This window comes from Scyliorhinus torazame, chromosome 8 (assembly GCF_047496885.1).
Source record: "Scyliorhinus torazame isolate Kashiwa2021f chromosome 8, sScyTor2.1, whole genome shotgun sequence".
In the NCBI taxonomy this organism is placed as follows: Eukaryota; Metazoa; Chordata; class Chondrichthyes; order Carcharhiniformes; family Scyliorhinidae; genus Scyliorhinus; species Scyliorhinus torazame.
The window spans coordinates 143,271,215-143,296,715 of NC_092714.1; the positions used below are offsets into that span (position 1 = coordinate 143,271,215).

At 46.8% G+C, this 25,501-nt stretch overlaps 1 protein-coding gene across 13 annotated transcripts in view; it reads left to right on the plus strand.

The window, feature by feature from the left end:
- zc3h13 (zinc finger CCCH-type containing 13) overlaps positions 1 to 25,501 on the plus strand; it is a 165,901-nt gene that overhangs the window by 48,150 nt on the left and 92,250 nt on the right. For 9 of the 13 annotated variants that reach the window (XM_072514301.1, XM_072514305.1, XM_072514302.1 and 6 more), the window contains 4 exons: positions 11,016 to 11,155; positions 11,760 to 11,911; positions 19,203 to 19,403; positions 20,784 to 20,969. In XM_072514301.1, coding sequence (XP_072370402.1) covers positions 11,016 to 11,155; positions 11,760 to 11,911; positions 19,203 to 19,403; positions 20,784 to 20,969 — 679 coding nt within the window. The remainder of the gene's footprint in view (positions 1 to 11,015; positions 11,156 to 11,759; positions 11,912 to 19,202; positions 19,404 to 20,783; positions 20,970 to 25,501) is intronic. The other 4 variants (XM_072514309.1, XM_072514310.1, XM_072514306.1 and 1 more) reach the window with 3 other exon arrangements.

Below are 25,501 nucleotides of genomic sequence, written 5' to 3' on the forward strand. Positions count from 1 at the left end.
AAAACATCTGCGTACCCTTCAATGTCCCCGTAACTATGACGTACCTGCCACCCTGGTCCGCCACCACCTCGATCTGGAACCAAACTCTTTTATTAATAAATATTGCCCCTCCCCCCGGGCATGCTATCAAAGCCTGAGTGGAACACCTGGCTAACCCAACTCTTATGGAGCCTGACCTGGTCCTTTATATGCAGGTGGATCTCCTGCAAAAGGACCACATCGGCTTTCAAACTTTTTAAATTGAGAGAAAACTATTGCATGTTTCACTGGGCCCCACAAACCCCGCACATTCCACGAAACCAATTGAACCGGGGGTGTCTCACCGCCCCCTCCCCTTCAAGTCAACCATTTCCACCATGAGGGCTTACCCCCTCTATCCACCCATACTCCTGAAACCATAGCCCACCCAAGATGGCCACCTGCCCCGCCCCACAAATGGGACAACATCCTACCCTCTGTCAACGTCAGCACTCTATTGCCCCCATCCCAGAAATCCCCAACCACTTCCTCTCGGACCGCTACCATCCCCATCCCCCCATCATTCACACCTCGTAGGCTCAACGAAACCTGCCTAAAGAGGTCCTGCAGGCAGCTCCCACCCACCCACTTCACTCCCGTTCACTCGCCAGTCTCACTCGGCTAGCAAGGAAGCCCCCTGCAAAAACCCACCAAAAACAAAAGCCAGACCAAAACCAAAACTCCTCCAATCATCAAAATAGACTTGCGTAGAGGCGACATGGTGGCACAGTGGTTAGGACTGCTGCCTCACGCCGCCGAGGACCCGGGTTCGATCCCGGCCCGGCTCCGTGTGGAGTTTGCACATTCTCCCCGTGTCTGTATGGGTCTCACCCCCACAACCCAAAAATGTGCAGGGGATGTGGATTGGCTGAATTGCCCCTTACTTGGAATATTTTTTTTAAAAGACTTATGTGCGAACATAGCATTTATAAAAGTTTGAGGCCAAGATTATGAACTTAATTATATTATGTGGAGATGCCGGCGTTGGACTGGGGTGAGCACAGTACGAAGTCTTACAACACCAGGTTAAAGTCCAACAGGTTTGTTTCGATGTCACTAGCTTTCGGAGCGCTGCTCCTTCCTCAGGTGAATGCAGAGGTCTGTTCCAGAAACACATATATAGACAAATTCAAAGATGCCAAACAATGCTAGGAATGCGAGCATTAGCAGGTGATTAAATCTTTACAGATCCAGAGATGGGGTAACCCCAGGTTAAAGAGGTGTAAATTGTATCAAGCCAGGACAGTTGGTAGGATTTTGCAGGCCAGATGGTGGGGGATGAATGTAATGCGACATGAATCCCAGGTCCCGGTTGTATTATTATATTATTGCACTTAGCAAATCTCGTGAGACAGTTCAAGTAATGAGAGTTTAAAATGAACAAAACTAAGGGCGCGATTTTCCGATGCCGCGCCGGTTGGGAGAATCGCCTGCCGCGCCAGCTTTCCACGCGCGCCGGTCCGACGCCCTCCCGCGATGCACCCAAGCGGCGAGATCGGCCCCGTCGGGTTCTGCCAGAGAATCGCCCGAGACACCCAAAATGGTGATTCTCCGCTACCCCCGCTATTCTCCGGCCCGATTGGACCGAAGTCCCGACGGCATGACCCCAGTTCATGCCGTCGCCATTCACACTTGGTAAATAAAGTCATCAGCCAGTCGTGCTGGCTGACGCTGAGCACTGAGGAGGTGAGCAAACTGTTCCGGAGCTCCTGCAGACTGGGTCGGCTTCCCCGAGAACGCTGCGGCCAACGGGGGGTGGGAGGGGGGGTGAGGGAGGGAGTGGAGGGGGGGTGAGGGAGGGAGTGGAGGTGGGTTGAGGGAGAGTGTGGAGGGTGTCGTCCATCCGCGGATGCCACATGTCAGCCGCCCTGATATGGCAGGACGGTGACGAGGACACGGCCGCAGGTTGTCGTGTGGCTGATGGGCACAGACGACTGGCACAGGCGACTGGTGAGGAGGACGGTGTGAATTGACCGTTGGACGCTGACAGTGACCAGGGGTTAGGCTGGCTGCGTGTCTGCAGCGCGACCAGGCCACCGGGGCACACAGGTATCCCATGCAACCCGGCTGCCGAGGTGTGGAAGAACCTCCGTGTAACATGTCGTTTCTCTGCCCCCCCACTACCCTCCTGCAGGTCACCATGTATGCCAACCAGACAGCGATGTTCACTGCCGTGGTTGGAGCCGCTGCACTGCAGGTGGCCATCCGGCAGCGTAGACTGCGACGGCCCACAGTGGCTGCAGATGCAGCGGTGAGGAATGCACAGGAAGCGGGCACTGATATCGAAGTGCATGGGGGGGGGGGGGGGGGGGGGGAGACGGAGGTGGAGCCACTGATAGTGGTGCCAGGGCGCCACAGGCTTCAAGCAAGGCCTAGGATGTACCGTGACCGAATGTCGTTCGAGGCCCTACCGGACATTACATGCAGGAGGAGACTACAGTTCAGCAGGGAGACGGTCGCACATATATGCCACCTCGTGGCGCACCTCGCACCACGTGGAATGGGAGGAGGACGCGCTATACCAGTCTCTGTCAAGGTGACGGTGGCCCTCACTTTTACGCTACCGGTTCCTTCCAGGAGCCGAGCAGGGGCCTATCCGGGATCTCTCAGGCATCGGTCCACAGGTGCATCCGGGCCGTGACCGACGCCTTGTACGCCATCGCGGACAGTTACATTAAATTCCCCGAGGACCGAGCACAGCAGGAAGCACGGGCACGTGGATTCACCAAGGTGGCCGGGATACCGATGGTCCAGGGTGTCATCGATGGTGTGCACGTCCCCATGCGCCCGCCCTGCAGACAACAGGGAAGTGTTCATTAACAGGAAGGACGCATACTCCATGAACATTCAGGTGGTCTGCGACACCCACATGAAGATCATGCACATGTACGCAAGGTACCCCTGGAGTGTGCATGATGCCTACATTCTGGCACAGTCGTTCATCCCCGCAATGTTTGATGGATGCCCCCCCCCACCCCCCCCCCCCCCCCCCCCCCCCGGCTGAGGGGCTGGTTGCTGGGCGACAAAGGCTATCCGTTGAGGTCTTGGCTGATGACGCCAATACGGAGGCCTCAGACCAACGCGGAGAGCCTATACAACGAGGCCCATGCAGCAACCAGGGGTGTGGTGGAGCGGTGCTTCGGCCTGCTGAAGATGCGATTCAGATGCCTGAACCGCTTCGGAGGGGCCCTGCAGCACTGGCACGACAAGGCCGGTCACATAGTTGTGGTATGCTGTGCGCTGCACAACATTGCCATGCAGAGGGGAGATGCCCTGCAGGAGGAGTCGGAGGGAGGACCCGATGGCACCGGAGCCAACGCAACCGAAGGGGAGGACAAGGAAGAGGAGGATGGCGTGCATCAGGGTGGGGGAGGGGCGCAGGACACAGACACGGCCTGGGTGCTGGTTACGTCCAGGAGGCTGCACAACGGCACCGTCGAGGACAGCGGGTATGCAACGCATTGGTGGCCGCACGGTTCACGCACCATGGGGGAGGGATTCGCTGAACACTGCCACTTGCACTGCCAGTCCTGCACACGGGCACCGCACAGCACCCACCACCATCCCCCCCCGCACCTCCGCACCGCGTACACGGCATCAATTCCACATCACCTTACCACTGCGGCACTACGGGATTGCACTACATTGATGATTGTGTAAGCGGGTGTGATCAGTGCCATGCTGAATGATGACAGTCCGCTCTGCGATGAGTGGTGAGCTCAGATTCGCCAGCCAAGGTCTGACTCATGGCTCTAGCTGAACCATCCACCCCGGTGGTCACAGCGTTCGTCGCGGACACTTCATCACGTGCCCGTGTGGGGTAGCTGGCGTCGGAGTGCCGCGGACTACGATGTCCGATTTTGGGAGGCGGGGGGGGGGACAGCACATCCAGCACCGACGTTGAACCGCTCGTAAACCCCAGCGCCACTCGGTCACCCTCACGGGCCCCTTGGCACCGGACATAGCACAGAGTCTTACAAGTTAAGTGCAACAGTGAGTTTAATTGTGAAATTCACATACAAATGCCCTACCCCCTGCAACTAAACTGTGCCCTGCACCCGTGCCAACTTACTATGTTTCTAACTTCTTTGCCTTACGGGCCCTACCACTACGCAGGAGTGGAGGCGGACTGCTGAGAATCACGGCCCTACCACTACGCAGGAGTGGAGGCGGACTGCTGAGAATCACGTCCTGCGACATGGCTCCCCGTCGGCATGCGTTTCCTGTGGCGGCCCGGCTTTGATGGGCCAGGCTGCTCGGCGGGCGTGCTGGATGGCATGGTGCCACCCTGTCCTGCCCTCTGCCCACCAGATGCGCCAGGGACGGAACGGGGGGAGGCCGAGTGTTCAGGGACGCCCCTTGCTGGAGGTACCGGGATGGGCCCCAGAACCGCCACCTCCCTCGGGGACCCCCCCGGGCCTCACTGTGGGACGGAGGTGCGATCGGAGACATGCCCTGTCGCACCACCGACACCTGACGCTGCCAGTCCTGGAGGCCTGCAGCAGTATCGACCATGGTCCGAATGTTAGCAGAGACGGAGCCCAAGGAGTGCGACATTCCTGCCAGCGACTGTGCTACCTCAACCTGTGAGTGCGCTACGCCATCCATCACGTGCGGCAGGCGGTCTAGGCACTCCGTGACTGACTGGTGGGACTGTGCCATGGCCTGCTGGGACCGGGCCATGGCATGGTGAGACTCGGCCAGGGCCCGGAGCGCGGCAGCAATGTCGTGTTGGCTCTGGCGCATGGCTACCTGTGAGAGGGCAGCCCTCTCCTGGGCCATGGATAACGCATGCATGTGAAGCCCAACGCCTTGCAGAACCTGACCAATGGCCGAAACCGTTTCACCCATTGCCTCCACCACGGACGCCACCCGTGTGGTGTCGGCCTGGGTGGCTGCGATGAGTGGCACCACTCCCTGCTCCTGGACGCGAATGGACTCCTCCAACTGCGTCTGCAGGTGCTGGAAGATGGCCCTCATCCCGTTATTCAGTCCCTGGGTGTCCACATGCATCGGGTGTCCGGGTGGGTCAAGTACATCCAGGAACCCGGGATCCATCTGGGTGGCAGCTGGTTGCTGGGCCTGGGCTGCCCTCCTACCGTCCAGCCCCTCGGCTGCTCCAAACTCCACCTGCTGTACCGGCTCGGCTGTGTGGTGCGCACCAGACCATGACCCGGGAGCCTCATCACTTATTTGCCCAACCGAGGTGAGTGTCTCTGCGACGGTGGATGGTGTGGGAGACAGCAGTGCTGCTAGCTCTAGGTCATCGTCCGTAAAGAAGTCTGGTGTGTCCTGGTCCCCCTCATGGCCCGGCGCAGGGTGCATGCGGCCCATGTCATGCTCCGCTCCAGGTGATTCTGTGGCCGTTCTCTGTGCGTCACCGTCCACTGTCGTGGTCCTGTCCCCGTCACTGTCGTGGCTCATGGCCCTACCTTCGGGCAATGCACGGCCATCACTTTCATCACTGTCCGTCCTGTGCCCCTCAGTATTGTCTCTGTTCGTCCTCTGTGCATCCCCCTCCAGCGTCCCAGACTGAGAGGATGGCCTCCTGTCTGACCTCCTGCCACCCTCTTGCGTGCATCCCTGGGTGCGGTTGAGGTTGCAGATGGTGGGCTGTGTCTTGGCCGAGTCGACCCTGGGCATTCGGCGGCTGACCCTGGGGTACACAACGATACAGGGTTCGTTAGACACGCTGGGCCGGGTGTATGGTGGTGATGGGGGCAGTGTGTGAGGGGGGAGGGGATCGAGGGTGCAGTGGTCAGAGTGTGAGGGGGAGGGGATCGGGGGTGCAGTGGCCAGTGTGAGGGGGGCAATGACGGGCTGAGAGGGATGGGGGGGGGGGGAGAAAGAGGGTTGTCTCACTTGTTTCTGCGCCTCCGACCTGGCATGGCGCGACCTCCCGGGTCGCGGATCCCCCAGCGAGGTCCAGGCCCTCTGCTCGTGAACGTTTAGGGGGTGCAGCACAGGCGATCCCCCTCCGGTTCTCATACGCTCACGATGGTTGTGAGCTGTCTTGTCCTGTGGGGGCGGGGAGTTGTATAAAGCATCACAATTAGGCGGGTATCATCATGGCGTGCAGATATAGGGTGACCCGGGGGCACCCTCGTGGCACTTACCCTGGCAGCCTTAGTGAGGTCGTGCAGCTTCTTCCTACACTGCTCCCCGGACCTGGGTGTGTGCCCCACAGCACTCACAGTGGTGCCAACGTCACGCCAGCCGCGCCTCTCCGTGCTGGACGGCTGGCGATGCCCACGTCTTGGGAAGAGGGTGGCCCTTCGTTGTTCAACCTCATTGAGGAGGGTGTCCAGGTCCGTGTCCTGGAACCTCGATGCGGCTCATCGGGGCTCAGCCATCTCTCCTCCTCCTCCTCCTGGGTCCTTCCGTGCGCGGATCGCGCCATTTATGGTGCTGCGCGGCGTCATTCGGGCGTCGCGTGCTGCTTTCGTGCCGCGCCCCCCCGAGTTCCTCGCGGCCCCGCTCCTAGCCCATTTTTGGGGCCTGAATCGATCGCGATCGGGGCCGTTTCGCGGCGTCGTGAATCTCGACGGCGCGGGGACTCTGTCGTGACATCGGAGAATCCCGCCCAAAGTTCCTTTCACACATGTTCATAACTTTTCTCCATATGTTTGCCACTTGTCTGTTCCCCACCAGAACACTATGTACCTGCAGTATGAGACTGAGGGAGAAGAATGAATAGTGTTTTAATTTTACAAATGTTTAATGCTTGCAAATAATTCCTATTTGGAAAGTAATATTTTTTTATAATGATGTAATTGCAAGGCTCTGGGATGGTTGGCTACTGACTGCCATCTGTTGGGAAACAAAACAATGGTTTTAATTGTCTTAACCCTGACCTGGGACAAAGTGTTGAAGATCTAATAATTTGCAGAAGTGAAATAAGGAAGAAAATACATTTCACAAATCCAGTAGGAAGAAAGGTGTAGGGCTGAGGTGGACATTTTATAAAGGTGATCAGCAGGCAGAGAGGAATGTAGGAGTAAGTCCAATGTTAGGTGCTTAGCGTAGCAATATGAAAGACTAACCAATACTACAAGAGTGAGAGTAACTGAGAACCCTAAGGAATGGCAACAAATGGGCGGCAAGGTAGCACAGTGGTTAGCACTGTCGCTTCACAACGCCAGGGTCCCTGGTTCGATTCCTGGCTTGGGTCACTGTCTGTGCGGAGCATGCACGTTCTCTCTGTGTCTGCATAGGTTACCTCTGGGTGCTCCAGTTTCCTCCCACAAGTCCCGAAAGAAGTGCTGTTAGGTAATTTGGACATCTTGAATTCTCCCTGGTGCTGAAGTGTGGTGACTAGGGGCTTTTCACAGTAATTTCATTGCAGTAATGTAAGCCTACTTGTGACAATAAAGATTATTATTATTAAATCCAAATCGGAGGAGGAATAAGAATACATAACTAGAATGGTACAAGTAACATGTCCTCCATAATTCGTGATAATTCTAGTCAGATTAACAACTTCAATATAATATAGTAAGAAGTCTTACAACACCAGGTTAAAGTCCAACAGGTTTGTTTCGATGTCACTAGCTTTCGGAGCGCTGCTCCTTCCTCAGGTGAATCAAGAGGTATGTTCCAGAAACACATATATAGACAGATTCAAAGATGCCAAACAATGCTTGGAATGCGACCATTAGCAGGTGATTAAATCTTTACAGATCCAGAGATGGGGTGACCCCAGGTTAAAGAGGTGTGAATTGTATCAAGCCAGGACAGTTGGTAGGATTTCGCAGGCCAGATGGTGGGGGATGAATGTAATGCGACATGAATCCCAGGTCCCGGTTGAGGCCGCACTCATGTGTGCGGAACTTGGCTATAAGTTTCTGCTCGGCGATTCTGCGTTGTCGCGGGCCCTGAAGGCCGCCTTGGAGAACGCTTACCCGGAGATCAGAGGCTGAATGCCCTTGACTGCTGAAGTGTTCCCCGACTGGAAGGGAACATTCCTGCCTGGTGATTGTTGCGCGATGTCCGTTCATTCGTTGTCGCAGCGTCTGCATGGTCTCGCCAATGTACCAGCTTCGGGACATCCTTTCCTGCAGCGTATGAGTTTCCTCACACGCTGCAGGAAAGGATGTCCCTCTGGCAGAATTTGCTTCCTCAGGAGTGGGTGGAGCAAAATCCCAGAGACAGTAAAGATTCAGCACAGCCACATCCCTGCTCTTCTCTGGTCTGCTCTGCTGGACCTCTGCAAATATTCAGAGTCACAAATCCTAAGGAACGGATGTCGTTTCTTTGAGGCAGTGGAAGTTTTTTAAAATAAATTTAGAGGGTCCAATTCTTTTCTTTCCAATTAAGGGGCAATTTAGCGTGGCCAATCCACCTACCCTGCACATCTTTGAGTTGTGGGGGCGAAACCCACGCAAACATGGGAGAATGTGCAAACTCCACACGGACAGTGACCCAGAGCCGGGATCGAACCTGGGGCCATGGTGCCGTGAGGCAGCAGTGCTATCCACTGCGCCACTGTGCTGCCCTGAGGCAGTGGAAGTTGAGGGGTACAACTTTTTGAGATGCCAACACAATTGAATACTTGGGCCTCTCTGAATTCCACATGAGCTATCATGGTATCTATTTCAAAAATATCGCTAGACCAAGCCAAATAATTACAAGCCCATCTGGTAATATATGGAATTAGCTGTCAAAGGTAAACTTGAATCCTCCCGTATGATTAAATATAATAAATATCAATTTGCATTCAGAAGGAGAAGGTCGTTCCTGATTAATCCTGTTGTCTTTTTTAATAAGTGAATGTCCAGCTGTACTGTAGAAAGGTGTACCTAACTTCATGGATGGTGTACCTGAACTGCTGAAAGGTAGTTGCTAAAGTTCCAGTCAAATTACTGCTGCTTCAGCTTAAAATATTGAGGATTCAAAAATAACATTTGGAACGGATAAGAGATTGGTCAAATAGGATCAGTGATGGGAAGAGGAGGAGTGAGTGCCTGATGGATTAGTGTCGACATCTTATTGTTTTGAATTTAGTTTAACAACTTGTGTTGCCTTTGTATTATTCTTGTGCTGCCCCAAGCCCTAGTCTGAAGTGGAAAAAAAATAGATTCCGATGCTTAGTGCAAACAAGACTGGTACAGAAGGTGAAGTCACACGGGATCAGAGGTGAGCTGGCAAGATGGATACAAAACTGGCTCGGTCATAGAAGACAGAGGGTAGCAGTGGAAGGGTGCGTTTCTGAATGGAGGGCTGTGACTATTGGCGTTCCTCAAGGAACAGTGCTGTGACCGTTGCTGTTTGTAATATATATAAATGATTTGGAGGAAAATACAACTGGTTTGATGTAAATTTGCGGACGACACAAAGATTGGTAGAATTGCGGATAGCGATGAGGACCGTCAGAGGATACAGCAGGATATAGAACAGTTAGAGACTTGGGCGGAGAGATGGCAGATGGAGTTTAATCCAGACAAATGTGAGGTAATGCATTTTGGAAGGTCTAATTGGGAAACATATAGTAAATGGCAGAACTCTTAAAGCGTATTGATAGGCAGAGGAATCTGGGTGAACAGGTACACAAGTCACTGAAAGTAGCAACACACGTGGAGAAGGTAGTCAAGAAGGCATACGGCATGCTTGCCTTCATCGGCCGGGGCATTAAGTTTAAAAATTGGCACGTCATGTTGTAGCTTTATAGAACCTTAGTTAGGCTTCACTTGGAATATAGTGTTCAATTCTGGTCGGCACACTACCAGAAGGGTTTGGAGGATTTGGAGAGGGTACAGAAAGGATTTACCCGGGATAGAAACTTGGTTTGTTCTCACTAGAACGACGGAGGTTGAGTGGTGACCTGATAGAAGTCTATAAGATTATGAGGGGTGTGGATAATCAGAAGCCTTTTCCCAGGGTGGAAGTATCAATTACTATAGGTTTATGGTACGAGGAGCAAGGTTTAAAGGAGATGTATGAGGCAAGTGTAGGGTGGTGGGAGCCTGGAACCCGCTGCCGGGAGAGGTAGTTGAAGCAGATACGATAGTAACTTTTAAGGGGCGCCTTGACAAATACATGAATAGGGTGGGAATAGAGGAATATGTCCCCGGAAGGGTAGGGGGTTTTAGTTCAGACGGGCAGCATGGTCGGTGCAAACTTGGAGGGCAGAAGGGCCTGTTACTTTGCTGTAATTTTCTTTGTTCTAAGTTACATATGTAGATGATATCAAACTTTGGTAAGGAGTTGAATGAACTATGTAAATGTATAAATAAGACAAAGAGAGGCAGATGAATTTAAATACAAAGATGTATGTATAAAATGTACACAAATAAATGTTAGAAACCTTGGAATATTAATGCACTGTGATTTGACATGCAATCAGGAGAACAAGTAGAATGCTGAATTGTATAAGCAACCCAGAAGAATATGAGTCTGAGGAAGTTATTCTTCAGTTGTAACCACTGATTCTTTCGAAACAATGCGTTGCATGGTAGCATAGTGGGTAGCACTGTTGCTTCACAGCGCCTGGGTCCCAGGTTCGATTCCGGCTTGGGTCACTGTCTCTGCAGAGTCTGCGCGTTCTCCCTGTGTCTGCGTGCGTTTCTTCCGGGTGCTCCGGTTTCCTCCCACAAGTCCCGAAAGACATGCTGTTGGGTGAATTCGATATTCTGAATTCTCCCTCTGTACCTGAACAGGTGCCGGAATGTAGCGACTAGGAGCTTTTCACAGTAACTTCATTGCAGTGTTAATGTAAGCCTACTTTTGACAATAAAGATTATTATTATTCTTTTGAACCATTAAGCTGAGTCAAGGCATTCACCCAGCAGCGGACACCTTATTTTTTTTGGAAGTAAATGGATTACAATTGTCGGGTCACGAATGGGAAAATTTAAAAGCCCGCAGACTATTTGAAAATATGTTTTGTGGCTTCATAGTTTCAGTATTTATAACTCATTTGGGGGAGGTGGGTGGTGGGAGAAATTACGTAGTATTTACCAAGCATGTTCATTTTTCATGGTAATATTATGGATTTACAGATTCTGATAATGGAGATATTAACTATGATTACGATCATGAACTGTCCCTTGAGCTGAAGCGGCAGAAAATACAGCGGGAACTGATGAAACTTGAACAGGAGAACATGGAAAAAAGAGAGGAAATAGTCATCAAGAAGGAGGTTTGTGACCAAGGAACCCTCTTAATTGTAATCTAGCACTGGTAAGACCTAGGCATCGTACTGGGCCAAAGCATACTAATAATTGAGACTGACATGTTTTTCAATACTTAAAACTGTGTAACTCTTATTGTCTCAGCCTGAATTGAACACATTGCACTGCAATGTTAGAACTTTTTATTTGTTATATTTATAATGATGTAATTTGTAATAATGTTAAATACACATGGATATAATAGAAATTCTCTCATCTGACTCCTCGAATGGGAAAGCTGTGAAAGGCTGAGAACTGTTCGCTAAACAGTTGCTTTATAAATTCTATTTCTTATACATATAGCTTTTAAAAATTTTATTGCTAGTAACTGAAGTTCCCAATCACATGTTTATTTAAATTTAAAAGCATGTGTTTGATTTCCTCCTGAAGCCTGTTAGCAGATAGACAGTAATGGCAAATTAACTGGTGCTTAGATAATGACAGAGGCTGGGAGAATACATGTATTGTAGATGATATGTGCGTTTTTCAGAGGCAGCTCTTAGACCACTACAGCTTAATTTTTTCCACAAATTGTAATGTCTCAGTCCAGATTTAAAAAAAATTATATCATAGATTTCTCCAGAACCGGTGAGAAGTAAGCACTCCCCATCTCCAAGAAAAGCAAGCAAATCTCCTAAGCGGAAAACAAGTCCAAAGTTATCTTCGTCTGGTAAGAAGGAGAAAAAAGCATCAAGATTTTCCTCTCCACTAAGAGACCCACAAAGGTTGGTGTGACGGTTTTAAATACCAGTACTTCCTAACCACTGCAAATGTGGGAATGTTATGATTTGAGATATTGTTCTGGATTACAGTGGGTTTCCTAATAATTACCTTTCCTCAGATATCAAGCTATTGTTGGAAACTGGGCCAAATTGAACCCTCCTGTATCTCAGTCACATACCTACAAGAAGAGGTGGTTTCTGTAAGTAAAACAGAAATATAACCAAAAACAAATCCCTTTCCTGGATGTGCACTTGCGCTCCCATCTGGAAATGGGATTAGAATAGTTAGGTGGTTGTTTTCGACCGGCGCAGGCGCGATGGCCGAAGGCCTTTTCTGTGCTGTAGACCTCTATAGTTCCAGATACTCACTGTATCAAATTGTGTAGTCAAAAACTGGTTTATTGCTCCTCCATGTGGTGGTACTGACCATGGTAAAGCACAAAGGAACCCCTTTCCTGGTGTCTTTTTTTAATATAATCTCAGGTCGCCATAATCCCAGATGACCATTGGCTGCTTTCCCCTTTGAGGGGGAGAGCTGACTGGGGGTGATTTAACCAGAGCATCACCACACCTCAGACGAGGGGCAAGGTTGAGAAAGCGGAGCCTTCATGAATAACCTCAGGCTTTACGGGAATTGAACCCGCGCTGTTGGCCTCGCTCTGCTTCACAAAATAGCCGTTCAGCCAACTGAGCCAAAGTTAGATAATCTTGCATTTCAAAAAATAGCGGAGGCTGTCGTTGCAAATAACACGTTTAACTGGAAATGATGTTACCACTAAGCCATCATGAAAACCTGGACTTCTATCATCTTTAGTATCTGTCATGATGCTGTTGATTGGTCCATCATTGTAGATGGCGGCTGTGGTGATGTGCATCAATGTAAATGCATGCAGGCTGACTGGACACTCGACACTACAAAGACATCACAGACACACATTCAACCAATAGATCAGTTAGACAGGACACGACCAATGGACATTCACGATACACAAAGAGGTGACACCACCACAGGAGGGCATTACACCAACCCATATATAAAGGACACCACACGCATGATCTGCCTCTTTCCAGTGGAGACAGTCAGTGAGTAGAGACACAGGGTTGATTCAATATTATACCCAGCACGTGGATTGCGGCAACTGGTTAGTCAGTCTGGGTAGCTATAGTAGGATGAGCAGTAGTGTCAAACCCGAGTAATAGAAGCGTAAATAGTTTAATAAACGTGTTGAAGTTATCTCCACGTCTGAACCTTCCTTTGTCAAGTGCACCACAAGGAAGCCGCTTATGTTACACCTACAACTAACAAATCATGGTACCAGGATTGAACTGTTTCAATCCACATAGCCATACCTCAGCGCACAGTGACAACCAGCAACGATACCCAGGCAAGATGATCGAGATCCGGGTTCCGCAGCAGCTCCAGTGCCACGGCGATCTCCGCAAAAACTGGCGGGTATTCCAGCAAATGTTTGAAATCTTCCTGGTAGCAGCCGAATTAGAAGACGTGGCCGATGCTGAAAAGACAGAGCTTCTGCTCACCATCGCCGGTGCCAGAGCAGAAGAAATCTTTAAAAATTTCAAGTTCTCCAAGGAGCGAATTCCAGGCAGTCCTGGACAAATTCGGCAAATACTGTGAGGAAAACACACTCCAACCAGCAAGAAAAGGTAAGAGAAGCGCCAGTACTCCCACGAGGCCGAGATCCCGGAGCAAAGAACAGTTTTGATCAACGGCCATCTTTCTAAAGGAACTGCACTTGCACAGTTGCGCGAGAAGCGCACAGAACGGGAAGGTCCGTTTGCGCATGCGCGAGATGCCGCGCATGCGCAATCACGAAAACGGCCATCGGTACAGGAACAGCGATTTGCGCAGCGCAAACGCTTCCTACGTATGATGTCACATGCGTCATGACGTCAGGCCCCGGACCGCGCCCATTTAAAGGGGAAACGTCCCAAATCAAAGAAAAAACCTTTTAAAGCCGTAAAACAACCTTCCTTCACCTGGAATGACAGCACAATGCCTCAAATGGCACCAGGAAATGAAATTAACCGCCGAAGAACCCTGCAGCAAGCAGTTACCTACGCCCAAACCGATGATTCTGACCTTGAATACTTCGATACCGACCTTTACATTTTGTCTGGACCTTGTGAGCCCAATGCCAGCTCCGACGCAAACTGTGATGATATGGTCCTAGAAGACAATGACTCAGACGAACCTTTCACCTTGGGAGGCTACCCCAGTACCAAATCCGAACCGTAACTAGACGTGTTGCACATTGACGACCCCGACGATGAATTCTTAGGATTTGAGGATCTTCAGCCCAGCAGATATGACATCCCAACTCGTGAATGCAGGATGATGTTGCGGCTTGAAACAAAGAGACAGAGAGCGGTACAAGCCTAAAGAGAGCGGCCTGCTGCCACACACAGCGTGGTCCACGCACCCCTCGGGGTTCTCGACTCTATGAAAGAAGACACGCAAGACTCCACACCGCAGTCCTTGCATGAACAAGAAGTGAATCCAGTGTCACAAGCCTCCACAGCGAGCTCATGGACAGCCTCCACGATAGAAACAACGCAAGACTCCGACGCGCAGTCCTTGCAGGAACAAGACCATGAGGGTCTAGCGACCTCCTCTGACCAACTAGCGGCAGACAATGCAATTCTGCCATGCTCAAATAAACAGCAAGAAGACTATGACAGTCTACCACGCTCCAGTGCACAGCAGGACGACCATGACGGTCTATCATGCTACAGTGAAGAACAAAGCGACGATGACAGTCCAAGCCCAAATGAAGGACAACAGCAAGACGATGACAGTTCACCCACATTGTTTGTGCCACCAGATGAAGACTCTGACAATTTACCCAACCCAAGTGAACAACAAGCAGCTACTGAGGATCTACCCACTGTATGTGAGACGAGTAACGACAGCATCCCACTTCCCATGCAAGATGTGCAAAATGACAGACCTCAGCTAGTGTGTACAGAGGCACTCGACGATCACTGTGAGACCATTGGTGACTCTGGTGACACCATGATACTTCCACCCTCATTCGCTCGAACCTCTCCACAAGTCAATGCATTCCTGCATGTTCCGACTCCAGACGTGCAGCTTCAAGAAATCTCAGCTGACTCCAGTGAACTCCGGACGGGGAGCATCAACAAACCAACACTGACTCAGTTAAACCAGACCTGACTCCAGATGGGGAGCAACCAAACGCCGACTCTGATTCACGTAAGCCGGACTTTACTCCAGACAGGGAGTGCCGCAACCTCAGTGATGGCACGCTCAGGGTGACAGCAGATGCCACAACGGCAGGAGATGGATCACTTAACAATTACACTGGGTCAGTAATAACAAGCAGTGGCTACAGTCCAACAGGAATACACCAATATTCACCACAGCTATATCCACACATTTCTTCCACACCAGCAGTGCAGCCAATGACAGCTCATGCTGGACAAACCCAATATTCAGGCATGCAGCAGCCAGCAGTCAATGCAGCATATTCTCAAACAGGCCTGCACTACGGATTGCCCACTAATGGAATCAAGACCGAAGGAGGACTACCGCAAGCGCAATCTGCACTACAGACTGGATGCCTTAGTTACAGCCCAGGATTTTCTGCACCCCAGCCTGGCCAGACGGCATATTCCTATCAGATGCAAGGTTCTAGTTTCACACCATCACCAGGTATTTATGCGAGCAGCAATTCTGTTTCCAATTCGACAAGCTTCAGCCGTTCTCAGAAGGATCACCGTTCTAGCACAGCACGTGGCCAGAACCAGTATGTACAGTCTTATCCAACTTCAACATATGGCACATCCATGACCTCGAATGATACTGTTGATGGTACCTCTTCAACGTCAACACCTTATCAGCTACAAGATGCCATCCGACAGCACCATCACAAACATCAAAAAAAGAAAGGGACTCCAAATCAGACAGTGAAGTGATTTGACCACTCCTTGGTTCCTGTGGCACAGGGACGTTGATGGCGTTCATAACCAAGAGAGACATTTGACCATGATGATTGATGGTTTTTGGACTCACGCGAATGATTTGGACTTATTGTTTAATCACTGTTCCCATGACTTGTATATACCTTACCTTATCTACCTGTTCTTTGTTCAATTTTCTCAAAGTGAGCAGAAAATATGTAACATATAAAAAAGGGGGGATGTGGTGATGTGCATCAATGTAAATGCATGTAGGCTAGCTAGACACTAGAAGGAGCACAAGAGACATCACACACACACACGCTCAGCCAATAGATCAGTTAGATAGGACATGACCAATGGACATTCGCGATGCACACGGAGGTGACATGACCACAGGGGGGCATTACACCAACTCATTTATAAAGGACACCACACACATGATCTGCCACTTTCCAGTGGAGACAGTCAGTGAATAGAGACACAGGGTTGATTCAATATTACACCCACCACGTGGATTGCAGCAACTGGTTAGTCAGTCTGGGTAGCTATAGTAGGATTAGCAGTAGTGTCGGACTCGAGTAATAGAAGTATAAATAGTTTAATAAACGTGTTGAAGTTATCTCCACGTCTGAACCTTCCTTTGTCAAGTGCACCACAAGGAAGCCGCTTATGTTACACCTACAACATAACAAATCAGCGGCAGCCTGTGATTCATTTCCAGGTTGACACAGGGTGTGGATTGTCATCTGACTAAAGTCTGATTTTTGCAAGAAATGTTTCTACACACTTGGAACATCGAATGTCATTGACTGAAGGCCTGATCGTTCCTCCATTTCCTTTGGGCTGTCTTCTTTGACTAGCTGATTTGACTTTTTGAAATTTGTCACACTACTTTGAATCATCTTTTGCCAATATTTCCTACCACAAGCACCATGCTCCCACATGTCTGTTAAGATTCTGCATTTATTTAGTCAATACGTTTTCACAGTAACTTCATTGCAGTGTTAATGTAAGCCTACTTGTGACAATAGAGATTATTTTTTTTATATACTTGTCTAATATGGGGATAGTCCACCTCAGCTGTGCCAACATCATTGCCTCTGTGCCGAATATATCTATCATTCTGAGAATCTTATTGATCAATTTTCATGATCTTTCTGAGATAATCTAGGTGAAAAAACATGGTTGCATTTTCTGATGTGGCAATTCTTTAAGTGGCCCACCTATTACACATGTATAGTCAGGATGTTACTATTGCTATTGCTTTTTAGATTTTAAGTTTTCATATCCGTTTAATGCTTTTGTTCCATAATGTCACAGAACCTTCCAAAAGCACTATTGCCTTTAAACAATCTATAGTTCCCTTCATTGCCTGGGTACGCATTGCTTCCTTCAATTCAAACGAGGTGCATTTTTCATTGATGGTATAGGGTTTTCCAGTGGCAGGCTGGTATAAAACCTCCATCGACATGAGATTGATGATGAGACCAGTTTTCTTCCAAGAGCCTGAGAAATGGTCCACACTAACTCAGGTTGTCTTCTGCGCAGGCCGCACCATCAGCAAACAAATATAAACTTGCTTAGGTACCTGGTGTATTGGTGTATGGTGTATGGGCAGGTTTAACACAATGGGCTAAATAGCTGGCTTGTAAAGCAGACCAAGGCCAGCAGCACGGGTTCAATTCCCGTACCAGCCTCCCCGAACAGGCGCCGGAACGTGGTGACTAGGGGCTTTTCACAGTAACTTCATTTGAAGCCTACTTGTGACAGTAAGCGATTTTCATTTTCGTTGTAGCTGTTGAGGTCAGCTACAAATTGTGCCATCTCTGTAAGTAATTGGTAATTAATCTGTAAAACCTGGTTTATGTTTATCCAGAGATTGCAATAAAGAAGCCCTCTCTAGCTGGCTAATTGAGTTACCAAACTGCAGTTAATATTATAGAAGTCTGGACTGGACTGTAATATGAAGTATCAGTTCAACTCTCTATCATGTTGTGACTGCATTTTCCTGCAATCGTACATCCAGTATACAATTCTAGGGTTCTCTTGAGAGGCATTGCTATAGTTTTGATGGACGTCCATTGACCTGAAACGTTAACTCTGTTTTACTCTACAGGTGCTGCCTGACCCACTGAGTTTCTGCGGCATTTATTTTCTTATTTCAACCATTGATAGACTAGCTATTGAAGTGTCTGTCGCAATCCCCGACAGCTCTACACAATCATTCCTTCACTGGGCTCTTTTTTTTTCATATGCTATTTGGAAACCTGCCCCCTCCATAGCACATTCAACATTGCACTATGCTTCCCTTTGTCCCTCTCATCACCAGCCCTATGCTATCTTCATAAATCCCCAGGTCTCACCTATATATGATCAGATGTTGTTGCCTACAGTGTAACTATTAGAATGGTATACCTATGGACTGGCTCAGCGATATTTACTGATCTAAATGTCAAATTGCTTCCTTTGTATCTCACAAGGGAAAACTATGATCAATAAATGGCTAAGAAAGATCCAGAAAGTAAAAAAAGATTCCCCTCTTTTTAAGGAAGAAGGACATATATTTAGAAAGCGCCTTTCGTGACCACAAGACTCTACGGCCAATGAAGTACTTTTTCAAATGTAGTCGCTGTTGTGTTTTAGGAAATGGAGCTGCCAATTTATGCACAGTGTAAATATTCTGGGGTTTTTCTGATGTTGGCTAAAAGATAAATATTGACGAGGGAAATGGGATAATTCTCCTCTTCTTGGCAATAGTGCCATGGGTATTTTGCTTCCAGTTGGGAGGACAGTTGGGGCCTCAGTTTGACATCTCGTCTGAAATAAATCACCTCTGACAGTACAGCACTATCTCAGTGCTATAGTGAAGTGTTAGCTTGTATTTTTGTGCTGCACGTTGCTGTGGGATTGGAGTCATGTGTAAGCCAGACAAGGTAAGGATAGCAGATTGCCTTCCCTAAAGGATATTAGTAAATCAGATCGATTCTTACAGCAATCCTGTGGTAATGGTTACCTTTACTGAGGCTAGCTTTTCCCCCCAGATTTATTTAATTAATTAAATTTAAGTTCCACAGTTACCATGGTGATATTTGGTTTGTGTCTCTGCATCGTTGGCCCAGATCTCTGGATTACCACTCGGATTACGTAGCTGCTATGCTACTGTCGGGCTGAAGTAGATATTACAGTGTGTATTTGGACAAGATGTCTGCACTCGCACCACAGCACATTTGTTCTTTACTGAAATGCTGCTTTAAACTTTGAAGCTGACAACATGCCAATAAATCAGTTGTGCTTCTATTACTTCAACCAAGTAAAGGCCTTTGTTGTAATGATATACTATTTTTCTTTCCAGAAGATCTTCAAAAGTGCAGCAGGGTAAAAAGAAAGGGCCTCGTACTCCGAGCCCACCACCCCCTATTCATGAAGAAACTCCGGTAACTAAAAAGCATAAAGAAAAGCTAAGGACAAAGGAGAGAATTGAAGAAAAAACCCGAGAGAGCAGAGAAAAAGGAAGGGATTTAGAAAGGCATAAAGAAAAAAAAGAAAAACACAGGTGGGTGATACTGCCATGATAAAGCTGAATCTTCTTTTGAATTGTTGCCCTTCCTTACAAAATACTTAACCATCTCTCATTGCTACTGTATGAGTACATAACAAGCTACATTTGAGGTGGTATCTTAGTTGTAATTACTATCAAAGGCCCCTTTTAGCTTAACTTCAGTTCTTTATTTATTGCTATTTACAAAGGTACCATCAACCATGATGGACAGGCTAACAAAAAATAGGGCTTAGAGGAGTGTAATGAAGCCTTTTGTTCATTAATATATAGGTTGTTTTCCCAGCAAAAGTATTTTATATTTGATGTGTTGACCAATACTGCGAGATATTTTTTCAAATATCTCCCAAACAGCTGGTCTTCCTAATTACACCCAAGTGTCTCTCAGTGGGCTTTTCAGAATATTAATGAGTTAAATTGAGCAACTTTATCCATTCTAAGCTTTTCCGTCAGAACACTGTTGACAGATTTGAGTTGGAACTATATCCAAAATGTAAGCATCTTTACATTGATTTAATATTGCTTTTGAAGCCAAATACATTTCCCATTAAATGACCCCCAGTGTGTAATAATTTGCCCTAATTATCAAGTTGATATTTAGAACAGTCTGTCCATTGAATATTAGGATTGTTCTAGGAAAAAAGCTTCTTATTCTATTTAAGTGCTTGTTAATCTATTGCCAATTTTTGACTCCTGCACAGAGCAAAATGTAAGATTAAAGTATGAATTTTGGGACCATCTTGTACAGGATCTAATTTCTGTTTAGCTATTTGAATGGGTCTCACCATTTTATCACATTAACCTTTTACTCTTGATCTGCATTCAAGTAGATCAGACAAACAAAATAGTGATTTTTCTAATAGTTGGATAGAAACAAAATGAAATGTGCAAGAAATTCACAGTGCTGTTTAATTGTCATGTTGACGCCTCAAAAACATTGTCAAAATTAGTCATAAATTTCAAGTGACTAGCATGCCATCTGAAATGTCATAGTGCAGTTCATGGTACTTTTTCTCCCCTTAAATCGGTATGACCTACCAGGGAGTGTTTGGTACTCCCAATGAAATGCAAACATTTTCTCTTTCCCAATAAATTCATCCATATACGGGATGAGGATTAGACAAAAAAAAGTTACATTTGTGTTCAGCAAATCCAATTGTGATATTGTGCAAAAATTATTCTTCCTACGAATGTCATCAGTTAAATTGTTTTTCTGAAAATATCCACTTACATTTTTGCTCTGTCCGATATGGAATAAACTTGCAAAATCTGAATATTTTAGGTGATGTATGGCTTCTGTCACACTTGACAGATAAGAGTGAAGAAATTATGCAATATACCATTGCAGGTTAGATCTCTATCTTGTTCAACTTTCAGGGATCACTCTGATAGCCTACATAGACAGAAGAGGTCTATAAGCCCCGAGGAACAGTCTGGCAGCACCTCTTCTCGTTCCAGAGAATATTCCCCACCAGCAGCAAGGAGAAAATCCGTCTCTCCAGCTCCACCTAAGTCAACTTCATCTTCCTCTTCTCGAAAGCATTCCTTCTCCCCACGTCACAGGTATAGAATCCTCAAAATTGTGACAAGAGGCAGGTGAAGATGATGGCTACAGGGGAACAGAATATCTTTAAATATTTACAAAGGGTGTAATGCATATGTGCACTCTGTTTAGTAAGTAGCAAGTTTTATTGTGAATGACTATAGTCTGTAAAAATATACATTGTGTAAACATGTATATATTATGTATGCAATAGTATAATGTGTTTAAGCAGGGTAGAATGTAAAGCTGGATTGCAATTCACTGCAATTAGTGGGAGATGTTTAACTTGTTTGGTGTGTCTGTATGCAGCAACCAAAGCAGTTTCTAATTAGTTCTGTATATACAAGACAAAAAGAAAAGGAAAGTTTTCTCAGATGTAGCAAGTGATTGGTACAGTTTCTGTATATTGATGTGAAAAATCTGCCAAGTGCTTTATAATAACAACCCTAGACATAATGTACTCTGCAAAAGTTGAAAGAAAAATAATTTTAACATTGGAAGTAAATATGATTGGAATTTTTTGAGGCGATGGTAATGACTTCTGATGAAGGAGAAGGTTATTTTTATTAAACTTGTAAGTAAGTCTTTCGAAGCGTTTCCCTGGGCCATGTGTCTTTGTGTCCAAGAAGCCAAGAGGTGAAGGACAGCAGTTCAGTAGGGTAGTCCATCGTGTTTCCCTTCTCTTTGCCGAGAGATTCCTGGCCTCTGTCCAATGCATTGCCCTGTGGCTGACAGCAGAATGGAGTCTTTAACCACCTGCACCATGATTCTGTCTCTTGGGCCTCACTGATGTTAATTGAAGTGAAAATAATACTCCTGGTATAAACAGCTTTGGGAGTGAATTAGCTCTGACGTAGCTGCTCGTTGTTACAGTTTCTCCGATGGTAATACCTTGGTGGGATTTTTCCCAGCTAGTATTCTTGGAAGAAAGCTGCAAATATACAGGTACTCCTTTTTGCAGGTAGAAGAGGTCCTTTCGATCAGTTGAGAGGGTTTATTGGAAGACATTTGATTTATAGAACTGTTATGCATGACTAAATTCTGTAATTGTCTAATATTTGTTGTGTAAACTTAACTTTGATGGTTTATTAAACATGGAATTACTATTAGTTTGAGGAAATATCCTTTGATTTGAAGTAATAAGTATTAAAGTAATTTTTAGGAGTTTTAATTTTGGGAATCTTGGCAGTAACAATGTTGAAGCTATTCAATCAAACAGGATAATAAGATCTATTCTATGTTTAAGATTTTGTTTTCTTCTGTTTGAAAATGAATAAGAAATGACAACGAAAGCTTTGATGAAATTGATTTTAAATTTTCTGAAATGAGACTATGGGTATCGAATTATTTATGTATTTCTCAAAGGGATATTTTCTAAGTAAGGAGCAATAAGGTCTAAATGCAGATCAGATATTTGACAGGTATTTGGATTAGAAAACTGGTGAGCACTTGAAGGGGGAGCACTTTGGAACAATTACAGGCTATAATTCAATGTTCAAGTTAACAGTAAAAAGTATATCTGGACTTTTGCTCAGTGGAATATTGAAAAAGCACCCATAATAAATTACTAGCTCTGTTGTCTCGTGTACTTTCAGATGTGGAACAAGATTGCAGTTATAGCTGAGCATTAGGTTGGGCCGCTGGATTACTAGCTCAGTTCCCTTCCAACTTTTCCCATGCTCGTAGACAAGATTATAGATTGCAAGATGAGATGCTTTAGAAGGCAACAAAACCATTTTGGAAGTTGATACACTTAATGAATAGTGCTTCAATGCACAGGTAACTTATGAGGGATTTAATCAATTCCACTACTTTCCTATCAAATACTTTGGACAGATTAAATTTAATGCAGTTGGTATCATTGGCTAGCTATCTGGATTTTCAGCTGAAAGAGATTATTTTTTTCTCTTTATTCTTTCATGGTACATGGATGTTGTAGGCAAGGGCAGAATTTGTTGCTCATCCCTAGTTGCCCTTGAACTGAGTGGTTTGCTCAACCATTTAGAGGGCAGTTGAGAGTTAGCCACATTACTGTGGGTCTGGAGTCCCATGTAGACCAGACAATAATGACAGGTAAAAGAAAAGACAATTTAATTAGACATTTATAGTTCTGGTAGTTGTTCAGAAACTTACAATTGCTCATCGGTCCTAGACTAATTGAAGAGGAAGACATTTAACCAGTGGTCAGGAAGCTCTTTAACCGCAGTGGACCCTCCTGGTTCCCTCTGCACCATACTTTGAATTTTTATTTTATAATTTTAGAATACCCAATTCATTTTTCCAATTAAGGGGCAATTTAGCGTGACCAATCCACCTACCCTTTACATCTTTGGGTTGTGGGTGTGAAACCCACACAAACATGGGGAGAATGTGCAAACTTTTCAAATAAATTTAGAGAACCCAATTTTTGTTTTCCAATTAAGGGACAATTTAACGTGGCCAATCCACCTAACCTGCACATCTTTGGGTTGTGGGGGTGAAACCCTCGCAGACATGGGGAGAATGTGCAAACTCCACATGGACAGTTACCCAGGGCCGGGATTCGAACCTGGATCCTCAGCGGCGCAGTCCCAGTGCTAACCACTGCTCCACATGCCACCCTGAATATGCAAACTCCACACGGACAGTGACCCAGAGCCGGGATCGAACCTGGGACCTCGGCGCCGTGTGGCAACAATGCTAACCACTGTGCCACCGTGCTGCCCCTTAATTTTTTCTTTTAATGTTCAACCAACTTGGTGGACCAAATGTCTGTGGGGTAACTTTTGGGTAAGTGTGATCATGGTATCATAAGGTTTAGATGAATAATGCAAAAGAGAAAGGAATATCCAAAGTCAAAGGTTTAAATTAGAAAAGGGCTCATTTCAATGTGCGAGAAGAGACCTAGCCAGGGCAAAATGGAACCAAAGGCTGACAGGAAAAACTTATGGGGCAACGAATAACCTTTAAGAAGGAGAAGCTTCAGGTACTTTCCAACAAGAGCAAAAGGTAGGGAAACCTGAATTCCTTGGCTGATGAGGGAAATAGAAATTATTAGGGATAATGAGGATGCTATATGCTTCGAGGTACAGGCTGAGGCTAGAATACTTGAGCACTTTGTATCAGCATTTACTAAGGAAGGGAAAGCTGACAAATTATCGGTAGAAATGGCGATGGAAGTGGTAATGATTGGGGTGAAGATTGAGAGGCAGGAAGTATTGGTTATGCTTCGAGTGGATAAGCCACCTGGGCAAGATGGCTTGGAAAAGGAAGTGAGGTGAAGATTGTGAAAAGGCTTGCCAAAATCTTACAATCTTTCCTAGACAAGGGGGAAGTGGCAGGATGGGAGAATGGCAAATGTGATACATTCAAGAAAGGGTGCAAGTCTAGTCCTAGTACCAGGCCAGTTAATTTAATATCAGTGGTGGGTTTGTAAATCATAATCGGTGGGTGGGGGGGGGATCATCAACAGGCACATGGAGAGATTTGAGTTAATTAAGGAGAGCCAGTATGAATCTGTGAAGCAGACTAATCTAATTGAATTTGTTGATGAAGTGACAGCAGGTTGATGAAGGGAATCAATGGATGTGACCATGCAGATTTTAAGAAGCATTTGACAAAATACCACATAAAAGGCTGGTTAATATAACTGAGGCTCATTGAATAGGAAGGTCAATGTCAATTGGGATAAAAATTTGGCTTAAAGACGGAAAATGGTGTTTTGTGGTAAATGGTCGTTTTTCAGACTAGAGGGTGGTAGTAACTTGGATGTTGAAATTACAAAACTTGCTGATACCAAAATTAGAGGAGTGGCAGTGGGGATAATACAAATTGACTACAACAGGACACAGATTAGCTGAATGGGTAGATAGGTGGCAGATGAAGTTTAATACAGAGAAACGCGAGGTAATGCATTTTGGCCAAAAGATTAGGAAACGGCAATAAAGACCCAATGACACAGTTCTTTTTTTTAATAAACATTTTATTGAGGTATTTCTTTGGCATTGTAACAGCAACAAAATCAACAATGTACAGAACAAGGAAAATATTAACATAGTGCAAATACCACCTCCCTCTCTCACAGGTCCCACCATTACTTCCCCCCCCTAATCTATGCTAGCCTTCCCCCCCCCCCCCCCCCGCTGACAATTAATTTTCTGCGAAGAAGTCGTCGATTGGTTGCCACCTCCGGGCGAACCCTAACAGAGACCCTCTGGCGAACTTAATTTTCTCCAGGCAGAGGAAGCTAGCCATGTCAGAGAGCCAGGTCTCCGATTTCGGGGGCTTCGAGTCCCTCCATGCTAGTAATATCCGCCTCCGGGCTACCAGGGAAGCAAAGGCCAGAACATCTGCCTTTTTCTCCTCCTGGATTCCCGGATCCTGCGACACCCCGGAAATCGCCACCTCTGGACTCATTGCCACCCTCGTATTTAATACCTTGGACGTGGCGTCAGCAAACCCCTGCCAAAATCCCCTCAGTTTTGGACATGCCCAGAACATGTGGACATGGTTGGCTGGCCCCCCCGCACACTTCGCACACCTGTCCTCCAACCCAAAGAATCTGCTCATCCGG